At 43.6% G+C, this 24,125-nt stretch overlaps 2 protein-coding genes across 2 annotated transcripts; one reads left to right on the top strand and one right to left on the bottom strand.

Annotated features, from left to right (window-relative positions):
* Positions 1–239: 239 nt before the first annotated feature.
* Positions 240–2,534, top strand: cdkn2d (cyclin-dependent kinase inhibitor 2D (p19, inhibits CDK4)). The gene is made up of 3 exons (XM_071389336.1): positions 240–485; positions 825–994; positions 1,449–2,534. The coding sequence occupies exons 2-3, from the start codon at positions 851–853 to the stop codon at positions 1,839–1,841; spliced, it is 537 nt and encodes a 178-aa protein (XP_071245437.1). The 5' UTR covers positions 240–485; positions 825–850; the 3' UTR covers positions 1,842–2,534.
* Positions 2,535–10,203: 7,669 nt separating this feature from the next.
* LOC139567805 (volume-regulated anion channel subunit LRRC8C) lies at positions 10,204–23,766 on the bottom strand. The gene is made up of 4 exons (XM_071389337.1): positions 22,051–23,766; positions 15,481–15,629; positions 13,123–13,256; positions 10,204–12,854 (listed from the first exon to the last, which is right to left on the bottom strand). Exons 2-4 carry the CDS (start codon positions 15,619–15,621, stop codon positions 10,673–10,675), a joined length of 2,457 nt encoding a protein of 818 aa, XP_071245438.1. The 5' UTR covers positions 15,622–15,629; positions 22,051–23,766; the 3' UTR covers positions 10,204–10,672.
* Between the last annotated feature and the right edge of the window lie 359 nt (positions 23,767–24,125).

The following is a 24,125-nucleotide window of genomic DNA, read 5'->3' on the forward strand; positions in this document are numbered from 1 at the left end:
GTTTTTCACACCCATTGGCGCATTTTTCTTCAATAACCCGCCTTTTTTTCTACATGACTTTGGAGACTTACTATCAAATTTCTGACTTTGGAGATTTACTATAACATTTTAGAAATATGAATGAATGTACTTTGAAGACATCAACGTCCGCAAAATTGCCCGCCTTCTACGCTATGGCTTCTCATTGGTCGACTCAACTGTTACCACAGTGATACTGTAGCAACCAGTGACTGTATGGTGGCAACCAAGTCATTACTCCACCCACCTCGCCATTCAACGCGCTGATTGGTCGAGATACGTTCTGTCCAATGTTTGTAAATGTTGGTTGGGTAAACGGTAGCGTAGTTCTCAGCGCGCAAATTAAAGGTCCTGCAGCCTTCAAAGTTATTCAACATTTACCTGCTGTGATTTATTTCAAAAGTATCTCGGAAAAAGGACAGAAAAGAAGAGCCAGTAACGGTCGGGATCTTTTCAAAACAGACAAGGTAACTAACTACCTTTTCATATGAGTTTTGATATCCCCTTTGAGACTGCTAGCTACTAGCTAGCATTATTATCCTGCGCTACTAGCTAGAATTGGGCTCCACAATTTCTAAGAAATAACTTTGTGAAGTGTGTGTAATATATATATATGCATTTTGTTCTCACTATAATGTGTTGGTTGAACTACTCGCAACTAGCTTGTTAACGTTTGCTGGTTGCGGATAAATGATAGTGAGCTAGCTAACGAGACGAACTGGCTAGCGTAGCTAGACTATAACAGTTGATTACAATTAGATACTGGGTAGCTACTCAGCTAGCTATTTCTTCTATTCATATTTTAGGGAGAAAATATAGAAATCCGTCCACAATGGTTCTGAGTCAGAGTGATGCGGCCAAGAGCCTGACCGCTGCCGCAGCCAAGGGAAATACGGACGAGGTCAGGAGGATGCTAGGGCCGGAATGCAGAGTTCACCCCGACACTGTCAATCAATTTGGCAAGACCGCTCTACAGGTAACCAACTTCCTCATTGAACTTTCATTGTGTCCTAACCTGTAATATTACGACTCAAACTGTTGGCTTTGAATGTAATATAGGTAGCTAACTAATTCTGTGTGGGTGGGAGAGGGAGACAAAAACAGATCTGTCAGCCCATGGTTGCTTCCTCAGAATGGTTTCTTATACCTTATTTGAATGAAATACAGTGAAAACCAGAGTTAAACTATTTTCTTTGAAGCATCAAGTAACAACCTTGTCTATTGCTCATTAATAGCTAAAGTGTTGGACAACAATTCTGACAAATGTACCTAACCTAGCTACCTATATCCTTTATAATTACCCTACATAAAATTAAATTGTTACAATCCCATGAACTCTCTCCCACTAGGCCTATGTCAAACACTGCATCATGTGATGAATAACATTTGGTAACGCCCTCTAACATCAAGTCTCCTTCTGTTCTCCCTAGGTGATGATGATGGGCAACTCCAACGTGACCAGCTTACTGTTGGAGCACGGAGCCGACCCAAACATCACAGACCGGCGAGGAGTCTCACCGGCACATGATGCGGCGCGCACTGGCTTCGTGGACACACTCCGGGCTCTGGTGGAGTTCGGCGCGTCAGTCAACAGGCCAGACCACACCGGCACCCTACCCATCCACATCGCTGTCCGAGAGGGCTACCGGGACGTCATTGAGTTCCTTGCACCACTCTCCAACCTGAAACACCCCAACGCCAGTGGAGAGACAGCGGTGGACCTCGCCCGAGCCTCATCGTCATGTACACCGGACGTGGTGGAGCTTTTAGAGAGACAGCTGGAGTCTAAAGTGTTCTCTCACTCCCCACCTCTCCCTCTTTAGGAGTTAGATGGACTCTACCACCAACCCCCCTCTCTATGCCAAATTGGATGATGCATAGACTCCCCTTCTACACCTACCTTACCTACACTCTCCTCTCAACCTGGTGACTTGAATTCATTGATGTAAACTTTACTTTGTAAAGTATGATTTTTAGTAACTGGTCGAGGTTGACTTGTGTTTACCGTCCTGTTTTGGCAGCTTATGGAAGAATAAGTATGGTGGACATTATTTGGACACCATTTTTGCACAGAGCAAAGCACCTTTTGATGGTAAATTTGACCTCTTCCCCCCCCCCCTTTGATTCAGGAGTGCACACTTGTACATGGCTTTATTATTGAGTGTTTGTGATGACTTATATTGCATTATTATTCCTCATTGTGAAGGAAATTGAACTGTTTGTGATTTTTTTCAAACTTTGATATTTTGACTTGACATGGTGTACCCCATGATGACTGCATTGCATGGTAGTTGTGTTTATCTTTGAAAACTTGTCTCTTATTAGGCATATTTAGAATTTTTGGGAATTTTACATGTATTTATTTATTGAAAATATTCTTATGAACTTTTGTAAATAGCTACATTTTATTGTCGGTTTTGTTTTTTTGAGATGTTATTTATATACAAATACTATTGAAAATGAAGTATTCATTCCTTCTTGGAAGACTGAAGCACAAAATAAAGTGTTTAACTTGACCTTTTTCTTTTTTGCTTCTATTCTATGGGACTTGGCTAAAGAGTTACTGTTGGTAAAATAGCAATAACAGGTTATACATTTAGAATTATGTCTGACTATTAAAATTCAGAATCTTGATCAAAAGAATCTTCTATATTATTACACCCATGAAGTCCATATACAAGGATTTTGATGACAAGTGCAGTTCTCTATTGTGCCCACAGGAGGTCACTAACTAGAGTTGAGGAGCCAAGAAGGGAGGCAAACCCATAGAGATAGAGGACTTATCTTTAGATCTGTGCCATTATAGCGTCTGTGATAGGGAAAGGAGGGTACCTAGTCCGTTGTCCAACTGAATGTATTCAACTAAAATGTGTTTAACCCAACCCCTCTGAATCAGAGAGGTGTAATCGACATCCACTGCACCCGGGGAACAGTGGGTTAATGAATGACAGATTTTTACCTTGTCAGCTTGCGGATTCGATCCAGCAATCTTCCGGTTACTGGCCCAGCGCTCTAACCACTAGGCTACCTGTGGCAGCGCTATTGAAGCTACAACCCATAGGAATCCCCACCCAGTTGACTTCTTTAAAATGGTGGGAGCCCTCAATGGCAATGTTCATGCTGAAACGGGTTATATCCACGAGTCTTCTCTATCTCTACGGGCAAACCTGACTAGGTGCAGGTGTCCTCATAACACTTTTGAGATCACAATGTGGTGGTTTCATGCAATTTCAAGAACCTTCACAAATTCATATGATTATAGACAGAAAATATTTTAAGGCTTAAGAGTCTTCTCTTCGTGACTGTCATACCTTTGTATTGTAAACCCAATCAGTTGTGTTATTAATCTATTGTATTGGCATTTCTAAAAAATCTTACATGAGGCCTTTTGACACGGCATTCTCTTAACTCTGGGCTAAGGAGGCTGTTAGCCCTGGGCTAAGTGCAGTGTGAATGTGGCTACAGAGATAGAGTACACTTCTAGATCGAGTACTTTACCTGAGGTAACATTGTCCATTGTATTCTGTTTTGCACTCATGAGTGTTAACTCCAAGGTGAGTCAACAAGGACATTTTTAATGACTCCACAATGGAATGTACTACACAGAGAAAACACAAAGGTAACGGCAGATATCTGGACATATACGCACGGACGCATGAATGAAGGCCCTGTTTGGTTAAGAGTGGTCCAGGCAGTTTACCCAAGTCCAGGGATAGAAGGGCACTGCCTGGCACAATGGATGTGTTGTTTTCCTACAGTATGTGCCACAAGCCAAAATTCACCTAACAAAACATCCTTATCACTTGTTCTCTTGACAATGGGGGGAAACAATCTGATCCTAGATCTGTGCCTATGAGCAACCTGTATTTGGGGCTGAAATAGTGCTTAAGCAGTATGGTGACATAATGATAATGTTATGATAACAATGAACTTTCCTAGTCTGGCTACCAGTAGGTTTAGCTATCATTCCACTCCTTGCCACTCCTTGTCATGCTAAACATCTTTGCCGTATGACACGGAGAACAAGGAGTGGAACGTTAGATAAACAGACTGGTACCCATGCTAGACCTTTCCATCATACCGGTTCAATTCCTGTATATTTAGCATGCATGATGAAGTAATATAATGAGTCATTATGAGCTTATCACATCTGTTAGGATAGGAAAATTTGACACAGTTCCTGCCTCCCAGATATAGCCTGGTCCCAGATCTGTTTGTGCCGTCTTGCCAACGCCTATGGTCATTATCACGCCAATGACCATAGGCATTAACAACACAGCACAAACATATCTGGAACCAGGCTATCCCAGATATACAACACGCTGAGTAACTTAAATCACGCAGTTGGGACACATTTCTCAAGTTTGCTGGAATTAAATTATATTGCTGGGAGGCAAATAGAGGAAGTATCTTCACCTAGAGGAGATGAGATCAACATCCTAGTTGTGTAAATATTGCATTAGGATGACCAGACCTGTTGGCTGGTACACACCGAAACAAACATAACATGATACGCATTCAGAGACTTGTGCTCGTGCTCTACTTGCTAAGCAGCACAGTTTAGAGTCAACACAGAACCTATTACTCCTTCCAGGAACAATCCCTAGCCCCTCCTGTGTAGATCTGATAGTGATTTGTTAGGTGTAAACAATAAGGTAAGAACTCCACCCAGCCTATTAAAAGGCCAGAAGAAGCAATTACCATACTTTGTGCACCTATCGAATTCTATCAGCTCTAGCGGAGTGTCTAGGCCAGAGGTTAGGGCTCCGTTAGGGCTGGTCTATGGCTCTGTCTCAGGGGTTATTCAACTGGGTTGTGTCTGACTAATCCTGGACGTCATTTCCAAACTCCAGATCAACTTTTAACTGACACTACTGCCTGAAAGGGAAAGGAAATGATTGGCAGAGAAGAGAGGGACGCGTGTGTGTGTGCATGTGCATACCACGGACACACTGGTGTGACAAACAGTGCTGTCTGCACACCTTTGGAAATTTCCACTGGCTGCTCTCTCTCTATCTCTCTATCCACTCCCCCACCTTCTAACCTAGCCTACTCCCCTACTGTAGCTCCAGCACGGACAAGGAAGTGCAGTTTCCCCCCATTGGCCTTGTCTGTGATTGTGAGTGTGTGGGCTGGCCTGTGTGATTAGGTATTACTGAGGTATGTATGTTCCTGGCTTGGCTGATATGAACGCTTGTTATGGAGACAAAAGGCAGGGCATGACTGGGCTCCTTCTACAGGAGGAGAAACACAACACACTGACAACAGGAACGCTTTGGTGTTTGTGTGTTAACATGGCTGTGTCTGACCCAGTCCATTGAGGCATTGTGCAGTAACTTGCATCTGTAAATAATCAGATCAATGGCCTGATACCTTTTGTACATGTCTGTGTGTTCTAAACTGGCCCCTGATACCTCCTAGCAGTGTTGTAGTACTCCAGTCTAGGACTGTGACTCGACTTGGACTCAACCAGTGGGGAATTGGACTTGGACTCGACCAGTAGTGACTGTCAGAAAACCTCTAATTGAACATACTGTACTAGCTACAACAGCAAATGTTAGAGAGCTGTGTTATCTAGTTATCCTTACAATGTGCAACATATTAACAGATTTGACATTTAAACATTTTTTGAACCGCAGCTTTTAGCACTACCATGGGACTCGTGACTCAACTCGTGACTTAAGTATAAAGAACTTACAGTCAAGGTTTAGTGACTTGACTACATCCCTGCCTTCTAGTACTATCACTATAGTGTAATACCGTAAAGTATGCAACCTGTTGAAAGAGCTGAGTCCTCATACTGCTACAGTATTACTACAGTATAGTACTGTCAGCGGACTCCTCATACTGCTACAGTATTACTGCAGTATAGTACTGTCAGCTGACTCCTCATACTGATACAGTATTACTACAGTATAGTACTGTCAGCTGACTCCTCATACTGATACAGTATTACTACAGTATAGTACTGTCAGCTGACTCCTCATACTGATACAGTATTACTACAGTATAGTACTGTCAGCGGACTCCTCATACTGCTACAGTATTACTACAGTATAGTACTGTCAGCTGAGTCCTCATACTGATACAGTATTACTACAGTATAGTACTGTCAGCTGAGTTCTCATACTGCTACAGTATTACTGCAGTATAGTACTGTCAGCTGACTCCTCATACTGATACAGTATTACTACAGTATAGTACTGTCAGCGGACTCCTCATACTGCTACAGTATTACTACAGTATAGTACTGTCAGCGGACTCCTCATACTGCTACAGTATTACTACAGTATAGTACTGTCAGCTGACTCCTTATACTGCTACAATATTACTGCAGTATAGTACTGTCAGCTGACTCCTCATACTGCTACAGTATTACTACAGTATAGTACTGTCAGCTGACTCCTTATACTGGTACAGTATTACTACAGTATAGTACTGTCAGCTGAGTTCTCATACTGCTACAGTATTACTACAGTATAGTACTGTCAGCTGACTCCTCATACTGCTACAGTATTACTACAGTATAGTACTGTCAGCTGACTCCTTATACTGCTACAGTATAGTACTGTCAGCTGACTCCTCATACTGCTACAATATTACTACTGTATAGTACTGTCAGCTGACTCCTTATACTGCTACAATATTACTACAGTATAGTACTGTCAGCTGACTCCTTATATTGCTACAATATTACTACAGTATAGTACTGTCAGCTGAGTTCTCATACTGCTACAGTATTACTACAGTATAGTACTGTCAGCTGAGTCCTCATTCTGCTACAGTATTACTACAGTATAGTACTGTCAGCTGACTCCTCATACTGCTACAGTATTACTACAGTATAGTACTGTCAGCTGACTCCTCATACTGCTACAGTGTTACTACAGTATAGTACTGTCAGCTGAGTTCTCATACTGCTACAGTATTACTACAGTATAGTACTGTCAGCTGAGTCCTCATACTGCTACAGTATTACTACAGTATAGTACTGTCAGCTGAGTCCTCATACTGCTTCAGTATTACTACAGTATAGTACTGTCAGCTGACTCCTCATACTGCTACAGTGTTACTACAGTATAGTACTGTCAGCTGACTCCTCATACTGCTACAATATTACTACAGTATAGTACTGTCAGCTGACTCCTCATACTGCTACAGTATTACTACAGTATAGTACTGTCAGCTGACTCCTCATACTGCTACAGTGTTACTACAGTATAGTACTGTCAGCTGACTCCTCATACTGCTACAGTATAACTACAGTATAGTACTGTCAGCTGACTCCTCATACTGCTACAGTATTACTACAGTATAGTACTGTCAGCTGACTCCTCATACTGCTACAGTATTACTACAGTATAGTACTGTCAGCTGACTCCTCATACTGCTACAGTATTACTACAGTATAGTACTGTCAGCTGACTCCTCATACTGCTACAGTATTACTACAGTATAGTACTGTCAGCTGACTCCTCATACTGCTACAGTATTACTACAGTATAGTACTGTCAGCTGACTCCTTATACTGGTACAGTATTACTACAGTATAGTACTGTCAGCTGACTCCTCATACTGCTACAGTATTACTACAGTATAGTACTGTCAGCTGACTCCTCATACTGCTACAGTGTTACTACAGTATAGTACTGTCAGCTGACTCCTCATACTGATACAGTATTACTACAGTATAGTACTGTCAGCTGACTCCTCATACTGCTACAGTGTTACTACAGTATAGTACTGTCAGCTGACTCCTCATACTGCTACAGTATTACTACAGTATAGTACTGTCAGCTGACTCCTCATACTGCTACAGTGTTACTACAGTATAGTACTGTGTACAACACTTTATAGTGCTGACCTTAGATTCAGCCCTCATTTATTTCTTAACATTGGTTGCGTGACTCACATGCTGAAAAGGTAGTCAAAACCACAAGGGATGACAATAACAAAGGAAAAAGGAAATTTCACTTGGATCAACGTCATTCACTCATTTACAGGTGCATTGTAAAAACGTTGTGAAATACATTTCTGCATTGCCTACCAGTGTCATCATTGTGTTGTTGTGGTGCACTACATTGTAAAATAGCACGTTTCACTTTGTGAATGTACTGCAGTGTATCATAATGAAGCTTACAGTATTACTGTATATGATTAGCTAGTTGAATTGGCCTCCATCTAGTTTCAACTGATATGCATAAAACACAATGAAAAACATTCATTCAATGAGTTACTCTCCAAGTCACTCAGTTGATGTGGGAAAAGGTCAAACTCCCAAGACACCGGCATTGAAAAGATTTCACTCTGCGTTTGTCACATCTCCATGACAGTGATACAAGAACCCTTTGTGCTGTATGAAACAACCAGTTGAACAGGATACAGGATCCCTATCCCTTTTACCCTCAGGCTGGATGCAACTGAAGTTCCCTCTTTAGAGATATCAGAAATATATGATTCCTCTAGTCGTACACAACTAATCTAGCAGGTAAATAAATTGAACAAGAGAGGTATAATCTTTGAGAAGAGAGAAACTGATACTTAGATGTTTTCCTCCCACTACCTTGTATCATGTGTGTTCAGGGGTACCACAGGGTTCAATTCTCGGGCCGACTCTTTTCTCTGTATACATCAATGATGTTGCTCTTGCTGCGGGCGATTCCCTGATCCACCTCTACGCAGACGACACCATTCTATATACTTCCGGCCCTTCCTTGGACACTGTGCTATCTAACCTCCAAACGAGCTTCAATGCCATACAACACTCCTTCCGTGGCCTCCAACTGCTCTTAAACGCTAGTAAAACCAAATGCATGCTTTTCAACCGTTCGCTGCCTGCACCCGCACGCCCGACTAGCATCACCACCCTGGACGGTTCCGACCTAGAATATGTGGACATCTATAAGTACCTAGGTGTCTGGCTAGACTGCAAACTCTCCTTCCAGACTCATATCAAACATCTCCAATCCAAAATCAAAGCAAGAATCGGCTTTCTATTCCGCAACAAAGCCTCCTTCACTCACGCCGCAAAACTTACCCTAGTAAAACTGACTATCCTACCGATCCTCGACTTCGGCGATGTCATCTACAAAATAGCTTCCAATACTCTACTCAGCAAACTGGATGCAGTTTATCACAGTGCCATTCGTTTTGTTACTAAAGCACCTTATACGACCCACCACTGCGACCTGTATGCCCTAGTCGGCTGGCCCTCGCTACATGTTCGTCGTCAGACCCACTGGCTCCAGGTCATCTACAAGGCTATGCTAGGTAAAGTGCCGCCTTATCTCAGTTCACTGGTCACGATGGCTACACCCACCCGCAACACGCGCTCCAGCAGGTGTATCTCACTGATCATCCCTAAAGCCAAAACCTCATTTGGACGCCTTTCCTTCCAGTTCTCTGCTGCCTGCGACTGGAACGAATTGCAAAAATCTCTGAAGTTGGAGACTTTTATCTCCCTCAACAACTTTAAAAATCTGCTATCCGAGCAGCTAACCGATCGCTGCAGCTGTACATAGTCCATCTGTAAACTACCCACCCAATTTACCTACCTCACCCCCCATACTGCTTTTATTTATTTACTTTTCTGCTCTTTTGCACACCAGTATCTCTTCTTGCACATGATCATCTGATGATTTATCACTCCAGTGTTAATCTGCTAAATTGTAATTATTCGATTTATTGCCTACCTCATGCCTTTTGCACACATTGTATATAGATTCTCTTTTTTTCTACCATGTTATTGACTTGTTTATTGTTTACTCCATGTGTAACTCTGTGTTGTCTGTTCACTCTGCTATGCTTTATCTTGGCCAGGTCGCAGTTGCAAATGAGAACTTGTTCTCAACTAGCCTACCTGGTTAAATAAAGGTGAAATAAAAAAAATAAAAAAATATCACCGTCCATCCTTTCTATGGCATAAAACAGTAACTCACTTTTCCAGTTTTTCTCTGTAAACTTAAGGCTCTAAGCAATCCATATCATGGAAATTCAGAGTTAGTGGAGGCTGCATTCACGGTAAACTTTGCATTGGTCAGCTCAATCGGGAATAACCTTACCAGTGTTTCTAGTGTGCAATACACTTCAGTGATACAGATTGAATAGTGCCCTTAACAAGCCTGCAAGACAGCCTTCATGAGCAACGATGTCCAAGGCACCAGCAAGTTAAATAAACAAAGAGAATCATCATATGACATACGCTTTAAGGATGACATTTCATCAAGGACAATTTGATAGACATCTTTGTATTAAAAAACATTTTAAAAAGTATAGTCATGGCAATAAGTAGGTGAACATGATTTGAAGATGATTTGACCAAAATATATTATATTTGCTAATTATTCTATTGCTATACTGTATGTCCCTCCAAAAAGTCCTTTCTTGAACCTTATATGCTACGGTATGTCCATAGTTCCGACCTTACTTGTCCTCTCATACTTTCGGGCTCTTATTTGCCTTTAACAAAGTGAATCCCTCATGTCCTCACAACTGCAAACCCACTCAGAGGTCCAATCCTTTCCCACGGAGCTGACAGCTCTGACCAATCAAGTGTCACCAAACCTGACCCTTTATCCTATCTCTCAATTGTTGTCAGCAGCCTATGCACCAGCAGGAGTAAAAATCCCTTTAAAGTAAGCAAAGTAAGTGTCTCTCAACTGTCTTTCATCCTGCTCCGTACATCCGACGGCAGTAGATCCAGCAGGTTGTCCTCTACCACAAGATTACTGGTCTTCAACAGGGGACAGTCCCCTATCTCCGGAGGTAGAGAGTCTAGTCTGTTCCCCTTGAGCTCCAGGCGCACTAGCTGGGCCAAGTTAGCCACCCTGGGGCTAAGCGAGAGCAGGCAGTTGTTTCCCAACACCAGGGTCTTGAGCCTCTTGCAGGAGAACAGCTCCTCCGGCAGCTGTTCCAGGGAGTTAAAGGCTGCTGAGAAGAACTGGAGACTCTGGAGTATCCCTACCTCGGCTGGTAGCGACGTGAGCTGGTTGTGGGACAGGTTCAAGTGCCGGAGCTTGGTGCAGTAGAAGAGACGTGACGGAAGTTTCCGGAGCTTGTTCCAACTGACGTTCAGCGTCTCTAAGGACTTCAGCTTAGCAATGTGCTCAGGGATGTAGGTGATGCCGTTGTGCCAGAGACGAAGAGTTACCAGGCGCCGGCAATGTTGTAGACTCAGGATCTCCTCTACTGTCGTCAGCTTGTTTTCCTTCAGGTCCAGTTCCTGAAGGCTTGACAGGCTGAAGACCGCACTGGGGATGCGCTCCAGCTCGCATCCTGTCAGCTCCAGAGAGGCCAGGTTGGTCAACTTCTTTAGGCTGCTGAAGGCTTGTAGTTTGAGGCCCTCATTATAGATGCAGAGACGCTGGAGGTTGACTGCCACATCCCCAACACTCGGAGGGATCTTGGTTAGGCGGCTGCGAAGCGTCAGGACTCTTAGAGCTTTGAGTTCTCTCAGGGAGTCTAAGGTTGCACTGCGGGAGAGTTCGTGGGTCAAAGGGCCACTCAGGTGAAGCTCTTCGAGACTCTGAAGTGTGTACATCCACATTGGTACCTGCTCCAGTCCTTCAAAGGCTAGCCGGAGGACCTTGAGGTTCTCTCTGAGGTGGGTCAGGGCAGCCAGGTGGAGCTTGGCTGGGCAGTGGATGAGGGACAGCTCTTGGAGAGAACCTAGCTGGATTACACTGGAGGAAATAGTCACGTTGTTTAGCAGCTCCAGTTTGAGAGATTCCACTTCAGGGACATCGAAGACGGTGTCGGGAAGACCCGGGAGCATGAAGAGATGGAGTTCCTGACGGTTGTCGGCGTTCCGGGAGAGACGTCCCCGCAGCTTCTTGCCGGGCCACTCGTGGTTGAGGTTGACCTGGCGAAGACGGCTCTCGCTGACCTCGGAGAGGAAGACTGCGAAGCGTTTGGAGTAGAGCGCATCGTACTGGTCGCTGAGGTGGAGGAGGAACGCAAAGTCGTTCTTGACGTCTGGGATGTCGTTGATACCCGTCTCCAGTCTAACATGCTCAAAGGAGTACTCTTTAAGAGGTCGATGGAAGAGCCAATAGAGGGTGTAGATGCACAGAAGTCCGTAGACTCCCACAAAGCAGATGTAACAGTAGCACAGCTTGGAGAAGAGGTGGGCTTTGGTGTGGTTGCAGCAGTAGATTTCGAAGCCGGTCAGCTCCGGAGGAACTGAGCAACGAACTACAATCTCAATGTTGGGGACCAATGCAGCGCTGTAACAGGTGATGAGGACGAACTTGAAGACCTTGAGGGAGGTCTGGAGAACGTACATCAGGTAGAGCAGATCCGCCTCCTCCACATGCGTTCTGAACTTCTTCACCTTCTCGAACAGTGCTTTAGCCTGCTCCCCTTCCTTCTTGTCCAAGAGTGAATCCGCTGGCTGTAGTTCCGGGTTCTTCTTCTCTGGATTTGACTTGATGGACGACTGCCGGAGAAGTCCCACCATCTCCTCCTCCGCCCCTGGCTCACTGTCCGGCGAGGCAGCGAACGCCGATGCCATCGACTTCGACATGGTGTTCTTCCTCCATATCACCATCTTTTCCTCGCCACGCTCCTCAGACACCTCACTCAGCGCCCGGGTGGTCCATGGCGAGTCGAAACACTTCCCCAGGATGGTGACAAAGATCTCGATCTTGGACGACGTCCCAGGGAACTTGAACCAGAAGCTGCTGGCCACCATGAAGATCAATGTGTGGATTACAACCAGGTAGGGGAAGTACTTGCCGTACCAGTGCACGGCTCGTTCGTAGCAGTAATGGTTGACGAAGATGTACTGGTGGATGTCAAGGTTGTTCTTGCGTCCGTACACCTCCCGGATGATGGGGCTGTAAAAGAAGAATTTGGATAGTCCATCTATAGATGCTGTACAGACTATCAGTAACATTTCAACTAACTATCTACTAACCTCGCTCTAACCCAAATACTATACTCTAAACGTAAACCTTATTCTAAACCTAACCCTAACCTTAGCAAGAATTTGCTTATCAACAGATCCAAACTATCCAAATAGACATGTGTCTTTTTGCTTTATCTGGCCACCAGATTTCCCACCTTAGGAGCTGGGATTCTAACCTCTAGCTCTAGGCTACCTACCTGACGGGCTTGACTAAGGTATGGTGCTCCCATGTCTCGTTCTCGCCGTGGCCGCGGATGTGGTTGCAATCGATGGCCTCTGGAGTTGAGCTGGAGAAATGGCTGGGAAGGCAAGAGATCTTCTCCTGAGTGAGCTATGATGGAGAGAGGGAGGGAAAAAGAGAAAGAGAAGCAGAGTGAGTGCTATTGGAAAGATTAGGTAATGGAACAACATGCAGAGTAGCCACCTACATAACATAAGGCTTAGATTTTGGGGATCTTTTTCTTTCCTGTTCCAGTTGATATCTAACAGCCATGGGTTCAAATAGTATTTGTTTTCTTTCAAATACCGCTTGAACCCAGGTCTGATATCAACCAATGATTAGGATCGTGTGATGAGAAGATGACATATTAAATACAGAGTTAGTGACCTGATTCCAGGGGAAACATTGGTCGATTTAGCAGCGGCGGTATATATCATAATATAGGGGAAACACTAGTTAATGTGTCTCTCTTTTCCCTTCCCACTTGGAGGTCACCACCACTGATAAGAATGCTTTGTTACGTGGCAGGAGTAGATTCAAACAGGACACACTAATCAAATCTAAAATGTTTTCATAATCCAGGGCCAAATGCTTTCTACATATGATTGTACATTAATTCTCTTTTTAAGTTGACCTCACATATCACTAATAACAGGTACATTTATTACATTTAATTTACATAAAGTAAGTAATGCCAAGTATTTTTATTTCATATACTGTAGGCACACCTATTCTTATCGCTACAGGCTACACACTGCCAAAACCTGTCTAGATCCAACAGTTCCATTAGGTGCTTACATTCAGCTGTTGCAAAGATGCCCCGGGGGCTAATCTGCTATGTGCTTTAAAGACGCACTCCAGCTATCTTTTGAATTTTTCCTGTTGAAAAACAATATCTCAAGAATAAATACAGTAATATACACACACTTAAGGGTAAAAAATAATGTTTTGAACAAAATAGTATTTTTTTAAACAAAACTGCAAACTGCAATAGTTGGCCATCATTACTCTGACTGATGTCATCGGCCTCCATAGCCTCAAGAAGTAACGGTGCTGAGGGTGCTGCAGCACCCACTGATAAATCACAATAAAAAACCTACAAATATTAGAAGAAAAATACCCCCCCCCCCCCCCGATTAGAACGGTGCCTTACAAAAGCTTGACTTTCTCAGGTGGGTCAGCCTGAATTTAAAATGGATTAAATTCAGATTTTTTGGTCACTAGCCTACACACAATACCCCAGAATGTCAAAGTGGAACTTTGTTATTTTTCTGAAATGTCTTGAGTCAATAAGTATTCAACCCCTTTGATATGGCTAGCCTAGATAAATTCAGGAGTACAAATCTGCTTAAGTGAACAAGTCACATAATAAGTTGCATGGACTCACTCTGTGTGCAATAATAGTGTTTAACATGATTTTGGAATGACTACCTCATCTCTGTGCCCCACACATCCAATTATCTCTAAGGTCCCACAGTCGCGCAGTGAATTTCAAACACAGATTCAACCACAAAGACCAGGGAGGTTTTTCAATGCCTCGCAAAGAAGGGCACCTATTGGTAGATGGGTAAAAATAAAATAAGAAACAAACATTAAATATCTCTTTGAGCATGGTGATGTTATTAATGACACTTTGGATGGTGTATAAATACACCCAGTCACTACAAAGATACAGGCGTCCTTCCTAACTCAGGTGTCAGAGAGGAAGGAAACCATGAGGCCAATGGTGACTTTAAAACAGTTACAGAGTTTAATGGCTGTGGTTGGAGAAAACTGAGGATGGATCAACAACATTGTAGTTACTCCACAATACTAACTTTATTGACAGAGTGACAAGAAGGAAGTCTGTACAGAATAAAAATATTCCAAAACATGCATCCTGTTTGCAACATGGCACTAAAGTAAAACTGCAAAAAAATGGAAAAGCAATACACTTTTTGTCCTGAATACAAATTGTTATGTTTGGGACAAATCCAATACAACACATTACTCAGTACCACTCTCCATATTTTCAAGCATAGTGGTGGCTGCATCATGTTATGGGTCTGCTTGTAATTGTTAAGGACTGGGGATTTTTCAGGATACAAAAGAAATGGAATGGAGCTAAGCACAGGCAAAACCCTGGAGGAAAACCTGGTTCAGTCTGCTTTCCACCAGGCACTGGGAGATGAATTCACCTTTCAGCAGGACAATAACCTAAAACACAAGGCCGACTCTACACTGGAGTTGCTTACCAAGAAGACAGTGAATGTTCCAGTTTTGACTTAAATCTACTCATCATTCAATGAAAATGTATACCTTCATTGGTGGTTAGTTTGTTTGAGTTTAGTCTTACCTGTAAGGTGCATCCGAACACTCCAATCATGAGCATGGCGATACATAGGTATTCCGAGAACACATCCCACCATGGCTTTAGAACCCGGAACTCAGGGTTCTGTGATGAGGCAAAGTTCCGGAACTCAGTTACTGGTATCATCCTGATCACTGTAGCAAAGTGAGGAAGAAGAGGAGGATGCAGAAAGAATGAGGAAGTGACCAGTTGAGGATTAAACCAAAAATAAGCATATCATAAGCAACATATGACTATATCATAATGTATGGATTAGTTATAATCACTATATTACAAAATATCCATGTTTAATGTTATAGTAAGCCTGCCTCACATTAGAAGATGCAGGTTGACGTTTACTGTCATGAATTTTGCCCTGGAGGCAGAACCGAACGATTTCCGCTATATGGGCAAGCTGTAAAGTCAAAATTGACTATATTGTAAAAATGAGCTTTTTGGTCTGTATTTAAAGTTAGGGTTAGGGATTAGGGTTAGCAGTGTGGTCAAGGTTAGGGTTAAAATCTGATTTTATGTCTTTGTGGCTGTGCCAGCTAGTGACCACTCTGCAGAGCTGCCTACAGGGTGCCCCAGTATCTGTGCGTTAGAGACCTCTCTAGCGCCCAGGAAGTTCCGATTCAAACTCCCATTCACCAACTCTGAAAGCGTTATAATGTCAAAATATGTTTGTTACTCAGCAAAGAGTTTCGCTCAGCAACTATCTTCATTTACCCCCGTTACGGCCGGTGGGTACTTTCAAATAAGGTCTAAGTAAACATTTACAAGCAACCTTTTTTGGAATTGCATACCAGCCGTTACGGGAGTAAATGAAGATAGTTGCTCAGCGAAAATTTGGTGAGTAACGAACGTACATGGCCAATTTATTAGGTACACCCATAGAGTATCGGGTCGGGCCCCGCTTTGCCTCCAAACAGCCTGACTTTTTCGGTGCATGGCATTCAATTGTTGCTCAATTGCTATCAAGGGACCTAACATTTGGCAGGAAAAAATTCCCCACACCAGTACACCACCACCACCAGCCTGTACCGTTGATACCAAATCAAATCAAATCAAATCAAATCAAATTTTATTAGTCACATACACATGGTTAGCAGATGTTAATGCGAGTGTAGCGAAATGCTTGTGCTTCTAGTTCCGACAATGCAGTAATAACCAACAAGTAATCTAACCTAACAATTCCACAACTACTACCTTATACACACACACAAGTGTTAAGGGATAAAGAATATGTACATAAAGATATATGAATGAGTGGTGGTACAGAACGGCATGGCAAGATGCAGTAGATGGTATAGAGTACGGTATATACATATGAGATGAGTACTGTAGGGTATGTAAACATAAAGTGGCATAGTTTAAAGTGGCTAGTGGTACATGTATTACATAAAGATGGCAAGATGCAGTAGATGATATAGAGTACAGTATATACATATGAGATGGGTAATGTAGGGTATGTAAACATTATATTAAGTGGCATTGTTTAAAGTGGCTAGTGGTACATTTTTACATAATTTCCATCAATTCCCATTTTTAAAGTGGCTGGAGTTGAGTCAGTATGTTGGCAGCGGCCACTAAATGTTAGTGGTGGCTGTTTAACAGTCTGATGGCCTTGAGATAGAAGCTGTTTTTCAGTCTCTCGGTCCCGGCTTTGATGCACCTGTACTGACCTCGCCTTCTGGATGAAAGCGGGGTGAACAGGCAGTGGCTTGGGTGGTTGTTGTCCTTGATGATCTTTATGGCCTTCCTATGACATCGGGTGGTGTAGGTGTCCTGGAGGGCAGGTAGTTTGCCCCCGGTGGTGCGTTCTGCAGACCTCACTACCCTCTGGAGAGCCTTACGGTTGTGGGCGGAGCAGTTGCCGTACCAGGCGGTGATACAGCCCGACAGGATGCTCTCGATTGTGCATCTGTAGAAGTTTGTGAGTGCTTTTGGTGACAAGCCGAATTTCTTCAGCCTCCTGAGGTTGAAGAGGCGCTGCTGCGCCTTCTTCACAACGCTGTCTGTGTGGGTGGACCAATTCAGTTTGTCCGTGATGTGTACACCGAGGAACTTAAAACTTTCCACCTTCTCCACTACTGACCCGTCGATGTGGATAGGGGGGTGCTCCCTCTGCTGTTTCCTGAAGTCCACAATCATCTCCTTTGTTTTGTTGACGTTGAGTGTGAGGTTATTTTCCTGACACCACACTCCGAGGGCCCTCACCTCCTCCCTGTAGGCCGTCTCGTCGTTGTTGGTAATCAAGCCTACCACTGTAGTGTCATCCGCAAACTTGATGATTGAGTTGGAGGCGTGCATGGCCACGCAGTCGTGGGTGAACAGGGAGTACAGGAGAGGGCTCAGAACGCACCCTTGTGGGGCCCCAGTGTTGAGGATCAGCGGGGTGGAGATGTTGTTACCTACCCTCACCACCTGGGGGCGGCCCGTCAGGAAGTCCAGGACCCAGTTGCACAGGGCGGGGTCGAGACCCAGGGTCTCGAGCTTGATGACGAGTTTGGAGGGTACTATGGTGTTAAATGCTGAGCTGTAATCGATGAACAGCATTCTCACATGGGTATTCCTCTTGTCCAGATGGGTTAGGGCAGTGTGCAGTGTGGTTGCGATTGCGTCGTCTGTGGACCTATTGGGTCGGTAAGCAAATTGGAGTGGGTCTAGGGTGTCCGGTAGGGTGGAGGTGATATGGTCCTTGACTAGTCTCTCAAAGCACTTCATGATGACGGAAGTGAGTGCTACGGGGCGGTAGTCGTTTAGCTCAGTTACCTTAGCTTTCTTGGGAACAGGAACAATGGTGGCCCTCTTGAAGCATGTGGGAACAGCAGACTGGGATAAGGATTGATTGAATATGTCCGTAAACACACCAGCCAGCTGGTCTGCGCATGCTCTGAGGACGCGGCTGGGAATGCCGTCTGGGCCTGCAGCCTTGCGAGGGTTAACACGTTTAAATGTTTTACTCACCTCGGCTGCAGTGAAGGAGAGCCCGCAGGTTTTGGTAGGGGGCCGTGTCAGTGGCACTGTATTGTCCTCAAAGCGGGCAAAAAAGTTGTTTAGCCTGTCTGGGAGCAAGACATCCTGGTCCGCGACGGGGCTGGTTTTCTTTTTGTAATCCGTGATTGACTGTAGACCCTGCCACATACCTCTTGTGTCTGAGCTGTTGAATTGCGACTCGATTTTGTCTCTGTACTGGGACTTAGCCTGTTTGATTGCCTTGCGGAGAGAATAGCTACACTGTTTGTATTCGGTCATGCTTCCGGTCACCTTGCCCTGGTTAAAAGCAGTGGTTCGCGCTTTCAGTTTCACGCGAATGCTGCCGTCAATCCACGGTTTCTGGTTTGGGAATGTTTTAATCGTTGCTGTGGGTACGACATCGTCAATGCACTTCCTAATGAACTCGCTCACCGAATCAGCATATTCGTCAATATTGTTGTTGGACGCAATGCGGAACATATTCCAATCCGCGTGATCGAAGCAGTCTTGAAGCGTGGATTCAGATTGGTCGGACCAGCGTTGAACAGACCTGAGCGCGGGAGCTTGTTGTTTTAGTTTCTGTTTGTAGGCTGGAATCAACAAAATGGAGTCGTGGTCAGCTTTTCCGAAAGGGGGGCGGGGGAGGGCCTTATATGCGTCGCGGAAATTAGTATAACAATGATCTAGGGTTTTTCCAGCCCTGGTAGCACAATCGATATGCTGATAGAATTTAGGGAGTTTTGTTTTTAGATTAGCCTTGTTAAAATCCCCAGCTACGATGAATGCAGCCTCAGGGTGTGTGGTTTCCAGTTTACAAAGAGTCAGATAAAGTTCGTTCAGGGCCATCGATGTGTCTGCTTGGGGGGGAATATATACGGCTGTGATTATGATTGAAGAGAATTCCCTTGGTAGATAATGCGGTCGACATTTGATTGTCAGGAGTTCTAGATCAGGTGAACAGAATGACTTGAGTTCCTGTGTGTTGTTATGATGATCACACCACGTCTCGTTAATCATAAGGCATACCCCCCCGCCCCTCTTCTTACCAGAAAGATGTTTGTTTCTGTCGGCGCGATGCATGAAGAAACCAGCTGGCTGCACCAACTCCGTTAGCGTCTCTTGAGTTAGCCATGTTTCCGTGAAGCAGAGCACGTTGCAATCCCTGATGTCTCTCTGGAATGCTACCCGTGCTCGGATTTCATCAACCTTATTGTCAAGAGACTGGACATTGGCGAGTAGTATGCTAGGGAGTGGAGCGCGATGTGCCCGTCTCCGAAGCCTGACCACGAGACCGCCTCGTTTGCCCCTTTTACGGCGTCGCACAGGGTCGCCGGCTGGGATCAGATCCATTGTATTGGGTGGAAGGCAAAACACTGGATCCGTTTCGGGAAAGTCATATTCCTGGTAGGAACGATGATGAGTTGACGTTAATCGTATATTCAGTAGTTCCTCCCGACTGTATGTAATGAAACCTAAGATTACCTGGGGTACCGATGTAAGAAATAACACATAAAAAAACAAAATACTGCATATTTTCCAAGGAACGCGAAGCGAGGCGGCCATCTCTTTTCGGCGCCGGATGTTAACAGGCAGGCAGGATGGGGCCATTTTGTTTGTCGCACCATTTTCTGTAAACTCTAGACAGTGTCATGCGTGAAAACCCCAGGATGGCGGACGTTTCTGAGATACTGGATCCGGCGCGCCTGGCACCAACGATCATACCACGCTCAAAGTCCCTTAGGTCACTCGTTTTGCCCATTCTATCGTTCAATCGAACAGTAACTGAATGCCTCGATGCCTGTCTGCCTGCTTTATACAACAAGCCACAGCCCCGTGACTAAGGAGCGATCCATTTCAGGAACAGGCTGGTGTGCCTAATAAACTGGCCACTGAGTGTATTTTGACATTATGACGCTTGCAGGGCTGGTGAATGGGAGTTTGAATCTGAGCTTTCTGGGCATTAGAGAGGTCTCTAACCTCCAGGGCAAGATTCATGACACTAAATTCCAACCTGCTTAGAAAACTCATCTTACACAAAGACTGGATTATAAGCAACATGTCTCTACCTGATAATAACCTATAATTTAGGAAGAAAGATTTATTTTGTGTTTTCGAAAAGGGTTGGGGAGGGAATAGAATATGTTTCTCCTGAGGTGTCTCCTACAGTATCTATGAGCCTTGCATGGGAAAATGAGGGGCCGGCCTGTAACCGGAACTGTAGCCCAAAGTGGACAAAGTACACTGAACAAAAACATAAACGCAACACGTAAAGTGTTGGTCCCATGTTTCATGAGCTGAAACAAAAGATGCCAGAAATGTTCCATATACAATAAAAGCTTATTACTCATGTTGTGCACAAATTAGTTTACATCCCTGTTAGTGAGCATTTCTCCTTTGCCAAGACAATCCATCCACCTGACAGGTGTGGCATATCAAGAAGCTGATTAAACTGCATGATCATTACACAGGTGCACCGTGTGCTGGGGACAAGAAAAGGCCATTCTAATATGTGCCGTACACAATTCCTAGAAGCTGAAAATGTCCCAGTTCTTCCATGGCCTGCATACACACCAGACATTTCACCCATTCAGCATGTTTGGGAAACTCTGGATCAACGTGTACGACAGCGTGTTCCAGTTCCCGTCAATATCCAGCAACTTCGTACAGCCATTGAAGAGGAGTGGGACAACATTCCACAGGCCACAATCAATAGACTGATCAACTCCATGTGAAGGAGATGTGTCGCACTGCATGAGGCAAATGGTGGTCACACCATATACTGACTGGTTTTCTTATTTAATTTTTTATTTTATTATTTAACCTTTATTTAACTAGGCAAGATCCACATCCCTAACTTTTTTAAAGTTATCTGTGAACAACAGATGTATATCTGCCTTCTCAGTCATGTGAAATCCATAGATTAGAGCCTAATGAATTTATTTCAATTTACTGATTTCCTTATATAAACTGTAACTCAGTAAAACCTTTGAAATGTTTGCATATTGTGTTTATATTTTTGTTCTGTAATGTATGACAAGACAACAATGGCTGATCAACAAAGAGAAGTCTCTAAGGAAAGTGATACAGTTGAGGTAATCATATCTTGGGTGTTTTAAATTCAAGAGGTACATGACCATTTCACAACAGGTTTAGTAATTTTGTCTCCCTCGTGTCAGTGCATTTAAAGCAAATAGCCTAGCTAATGACTGAGAAGGCAACTATTTCATTCTGAAAACCTTACTTATATTGACCAAAACCATAAACATTTCGACATGCTTTGTGAAAGTATCCTACACTTTTATAACACATGTATTACACTACACAATGAATCAGGAAAACACAGCTTATTGCACATGAGCCAATTGATTTTACAGTTCGTTATGGCCTCTGCCATACCTTGTGAGAAAAGCATCTGTCACACAAAATTGAAGACACAATTTTCGTTTACAAAAGTAGTTTGTAATCTTTTTCACATAATCTATTTTCAAAACAATTCATAAAAGTAAATTTTTTAAGTTCAAATGTATGAAAGATAAAGAGTACGTCTAAAGAACCAAAAGTTCTCAAATATTTCTGATATGAATTGTTTCAATTTACCTGAGCTCGTGCGAGATCCACCGGGAGGTAGTCCGCGAGTTGCCCTCCTAACAAAAAGTATCAGAACTCCGACCCATCGCTGCCAGCAAGTTAATAGGCTATTGAGGCGGGGAAATACTTATTGTTTTCGGCTTTTAGTCGATGACAACATGGACCCAAGTTTAAGTTTGAGATAGTTGTTTGAGTGTGAGGTGTCGTTCAGTAGCCTACCACCCACACAGGATTGTCGAAGTCCATACAGGTAATGCAAGCCTTCCGCCTCCTAAAATACGTACGACGCATCGACGCTTAATCTTACTTTGACTTGCCCACCCAGTGACAGTGTGGTAAAAAAAATCTACGGATGTGTCCATTTTTTGCTTACATAAGCTATTAAATAGGAATGTCACCTTGACATTGATCTAGAATGAAGAGAAGTGCATCATCATTATTATTCAGCATTTTTTGTTTCTTTCTTGGTCAGTATAATCATTTATATAACTCAACTCCATACTTTTCAATGGAGCCGAGTTGCGATGAGGGTCGGCAGAGTGTACCTCCGACTACATTGAGTCAGTATCAGTCGATACTTGCAGTAATGCCCATTCTTTAATGTGTACCTTGTAACTGTTTGGCCTGTGTAACTGCGTTATTTTCTTTGGGTGCTGCAACCATTAGTTTAAATAAAAAAGCATTTTACGCAACCTCCACCAAGGGAGCCATTGAGAAGGAACAGCTTAGTTTTGGCAGGGGATGCATAGAATGCCATTTTTTTTAATATAAAAAACTATGGATTGCAACACCCACTGACAACTCTATAACAATCAGGACAAGCACAAGTACACAGTTAGCGTTAAATAATGTATCTTTATAAAATTATCCATAAGACTGGCAGTGCATGCTCGAAGTGGCAAACTTCAAACTCCATTGGATTTCGCGGCGCAATTTGACAGGCATCACATAAAATGCTATTTTTTTGCAAAAACTATAGATTGCAGCACCCAGGGACAATAACGCAGATAACCATCCGCAAACCCAAGCATCGACTGAAGTGGTGTAAAGCTTGCCTCCAATGGACTCTTGAGCAGTGGAAACGTGTTCTCTGGAGTGATGACTCACTCTTCACCATCTGGCAGTCCTACTGACGAATCTGGGTTTGGCGGATGCCAGGAGAACGCTACCTGCCCCAATGCATAGTGCTAACTGTAAAGTTTGGTGGAGGAGGAATAATGGTCTGGGGCTGTTTTTCATGGTTCAAACACCATTGGGATGAAATGGAACGCTGAGTGCGAGTCCGGCCTAATTGCCCAACATCAGTGTCGAACCTCACTAATGCTCTTGTGGCTGAATGGAAGCAAGTCCCCACAACAATGTTCCAACATCTAGAGGAAAGCCTTCCCAGAAGGGCGGAGACAGAAGTAGCAGCAAATGGGTGTACAAACTCCATATTAATTCCCATCATTTTGGAATGAGATGTTCGACGAGCAGGTGTCCACATACTTTTGGTCATGTAGTGTATATGGAGTTGAGTTTAGGCTACTTATCTAAATCTACTGTAGCCCAGTGCCTATTTTGCATACCGCTGCCAGATTCACCAAGGGAATGCGAAATGTCAAGTCATCATGAATGGCCAGTACTTACACTTAATTACTTGGTTTATAGCCTACAGCTTGTAGTTACATTATAAAATAAGAAATAATATTGAACAAATATGAAACAAACCCTTAATAGTAAAATATGTTAACTATTATTTTAATATTGCAAATTTAATCCATAATCCACATCATCAATGTTATCATCAATAATTTGTGATATCGTGGCCATCTGGTGGTATGACGAAAATCTGTGTTTAGGCGCCATCTTGTGGCAACATGATGCAGATCACAGAGTTTCTAAACCCAGAGGAGCAATATTGCGAGACTTCCGGGAACGCTTGTGAAGCAGACCAGGTCGGAGTTTGGCGTTAGAGAAGTCAATTAGAGAAGTGGAAAAAATCTTCCTTGGTGGTAAACGTTTTCGAAATCTAAAAGGCACAACCGAGATTCGAGACAATGTCTTAAGTAGCTGAGCATGTTATGACTAACCTCCTGAAAGTG

The sequence above is a fragment of the Salvelinus alpinus genome, chromosome 2 (genome assembly GCF_045679555.1).
Source record: "Salvelinus alpinus chromosome 2, SLU_Salpinus.1, whole genome shotgun sequence".
In the NCBI taxonomy this organism is placed as follows: Eukaryota; Metazoa; Chordata; class Actinopteri; order Salmoniformes; family Salmonidae; genus Salvelinus; species Salvelinus alpinus.

Bases quoted from the DNA above. Each gene is read 5' to 3' on its own strand.
- cdkn2d (XM_071389336.1), top strand. From the start codon at position 851: ATGGTTCTGAGTCAGAGTGATGCGGCCAAGAGCCTGACCGCTGCCGCA. The intron at 995-1,448 runs GTAACCAACTTC...TGTTCTCCCTAG, and splicing joins TTGGCAAGACCGCTCTACAG to GTGATGATGATGGGCAACTC.
- LOC139567805 (XM_071389337.1), bottom strand. From the start codon at position 15,621: ATGATACCAGTAACTGAGTTCCGGAACTTTGCCTCATCACAGAACCCT. The intron at 13,257-15,480 runs GTAAGACTAAAC...TCTCCATCATAG, and splicing joins TGTTCGGATGCACCTTACAG to CTCACTCAGGAGAAGATCTC. The intron at 12,855-13,122 runs GTAGGTAGCCTA...CTTCTTTTACAG, and splicing joins ACCTTAGTCAAGCCCGTCAG to CCCCATCATCCGGGAGGTGT.